The sequence below is a fragment of the Triticum aestivum genome, chromosome 1D (genome assembly GCF_018294505.1).
Source record: "Triticum aestivum cultivar Chinese Spring chromosome 1D, IWGSC CS RefSeq v2.1, whole genome shotgun sequence".
Lineage (NCBI taxonomy): Eukaryota > Viridiplantae > Streptophyta > Magnoliopsida > Poales > Poaceae > Triticum > Triticum aestivum.
Window position 1 is genome coordinate 47,341,809 of NC_057796.1, and position 2,467 is coordinate 47,344,275.

General features: G+C 38.7%; 1 protein-coding gene across 1 annotated transcript; it reads left to right on the plus strand.

The window, feature by feature from the left end:
• Positions 1 to 295: 295 nt before the first annotated feature.
• LOC778388 (uncharacterized) lies at positions 296 to 1,037 on the plus strand. Its single transcript, XM_044582438.1, has 2 exons — positions 296 to 680; positions 822 to 1,037. Exons 1-2 carry the CDS (start codon positions 383 to 385, stop codon positions 848 to 850), a joined length of 327 nt encoding a protein of 108 aa, XP_044438373.1. The 5' UTR covers positions 296 to 382; the 3' UTR covers positions 851 to 1,037.
• Positions 1,038 to 2,467: the final 1,430 nt, after the last annotated feature.

Here is a 2,467-nt window from a genome sequence, read left to right on the forward strand (position 1 = left end):
GTCTAACATGTCGATGTGAAGTTACTGTACACACTCATTGTTTGATGTTATTTCGTATCTTCCAGGTATAGCCTGTAGATATAGAGTTAATGTGCACATTTATTGTTTGATACAAAATCGTATCTTCAAGATACAGAACTAATGTATGATGCAGCCTCTAGAGTGCAATTAATGTACATATTAATTGTTTGACATGGTGCCATATCTTCAAGATATACAACTGATGCATGCACCCATATCATCATCTCAAACAAGGCTATATAAACCAAGCCATAGCTAACGAAGTCATGTATCCCACACATTCACAGAAAAGCCACACAAACAATTATAACATCAAAGGGGTAGAGAAGGCGCTAGTGTAGCAGATACAAAAGACATAGCCATGGCAAAACTAATGTGCTTATGTTTCATCATCCTCACTATTGCGGTAGCCGTGTCGGCTGACGAATGTGAGGGTGACCGACGGGCCATGATCAAGGAGTGTGCTAAGTATCAACAATGGCCAGCAAACCCGAAGCTAGATCCGTCGGACGCATGCTGCGCCGTGTGGCAGAAGGCAAACATCCCATGCCTTTGCGCTGGTGTCACCAAGGAGAAAGAGAAGATATATTGTATGGAGAAGGTTGCCTACGTTGCCAATTTCTGCAAGAAGCCGTTCCCACATGGCTACAAGTGCGGAAGTAAGTGAAATATATTAAGGGAATTATGATGATCCGTATTGCATACATGCAGTTTTGATATTTGTTATTCTTCGGATTCACACGATTTTGATTTTAGTGCTATTCTGATCATATGTTGGATCAAATTGAATGGTCTTGCAGGTTACACATTCCCTCCTCTGGCGTATTGACTCTAGTTTAGCTGTGGGAGAAGCGTTGGCTTTTACATTCCATGTGCCTCGCCTCACAATAGCTTTCCTTTCATATCTGTAATTCGTGAGGCTGTGCTCAGAAAAGTTTATGTTAAGCACTTTGTATGAGAACGTTTGTAAAACTAATAAAACCTTCTCCTCAAATTGTCTAAATTATGTTTGTTCATATATCATATTTTGGTTCTATTAGAAAATATGCCCGTGCGTTGCAACGGGAGAAAAACCATCAGATTATGCATATGTGGTAGAGATTAAAAAAAAGTCTGAAACATATGCCAGGATGAGATCGGGACCTTTGAAATGTGATTTCATAAACTACGTCTGAATCATGTCATGATGAGATAAGGAACTTCTAAAAAGTCATTTCAAAAGCTAAAAATGTGATTTTCTCATCACGACTTGATTTCCTAAGGCACGACAACAAAATATTTTCTAGCTGAGAAAACTGTATTGATGGACCCTACCTGAGCTAGACTAATGAATGGTGTGTCTCACCTTCATCGAGGGTCATGGTGTCTACCCTGACTAGTAAAACTATAGTACCAGAATAAACATAGATGTGTATGGAGGCAAATTAGATATTTAGTCATTTTCATACATCTTACAAAAACTAATCCGTAGGAAGTTTTGTCATTTTTTTTGGGCTCAACGCTGTGCAGAATATGGAAACCTTTTTTACACGACTCACATGTACTAAATTAAAGCATAAAACAACCTCTACATATAAAAAAACCTCTATATAAGCAGGTAAGTTTTGTTCATTATTTGCAGATCTGTTTTATTTTTTTGAACATTTTCTAAAATTTAATTTTTTTCAAATTCGTGAATAAGATTTGAATACATGATCATTTTTTTTAACATCATGAGTATTTTTTTTGCGAACATTTTTTCAAAATCTTGATTTTTTTATAAATGCAAACATTTTTTAAAAATACTGGACATTTTATAATTTTCCAGGCATTTTTTGAATTCATGAAAATTTTATGATTTCGCAAAAACAATGTGAACAGTTTTTTAAAATACTGCACATTTTATTATTTCCTAAACATTTTATGAATTCATGAACCTTTTATGATTTCTCCAATAAAATCCAAAACTGACAACTTTTGGAAATCCCGAATTAATTTGAAGAAGGAAAAATAGAAACAGGAAAAGAAAAAAGGGCCATGTCATGAGTAAATTTTTTTTTTTTTGCGAACATGTCGGTGTACAAAAGTAGGGGCTCTCCTTTTAACCCTTTACTTGTGCACGGGTAGTCAGAGTCGCGCCCGCGGCCACACTTAACAAGGCAGAGAAGGGAAGCAGGAGGGAAACTGAAGCACAAGACAAACAAGGCAACGCCAAGACCAAAGACACAAAGAGCAAAGGGGCAAGGTGGACTCCCCCGGCAAGACCCTTGCCGGGGCGACCTCCGCGGCCCTGGCAAGAGCCTTGCCGGGGCAACTTGCCCAACACCAGCAGGGCGAGCCACCCTTGAGCCCAGGAGTTCCAAACACCGCCAACAATTACATTGGAACCAAGGCTTGGGAGGCGCCTCTGTGGTGGCATGCAGATCTTTGTCAAGATCATGAACACATGAGATCAGATGAGGACCAG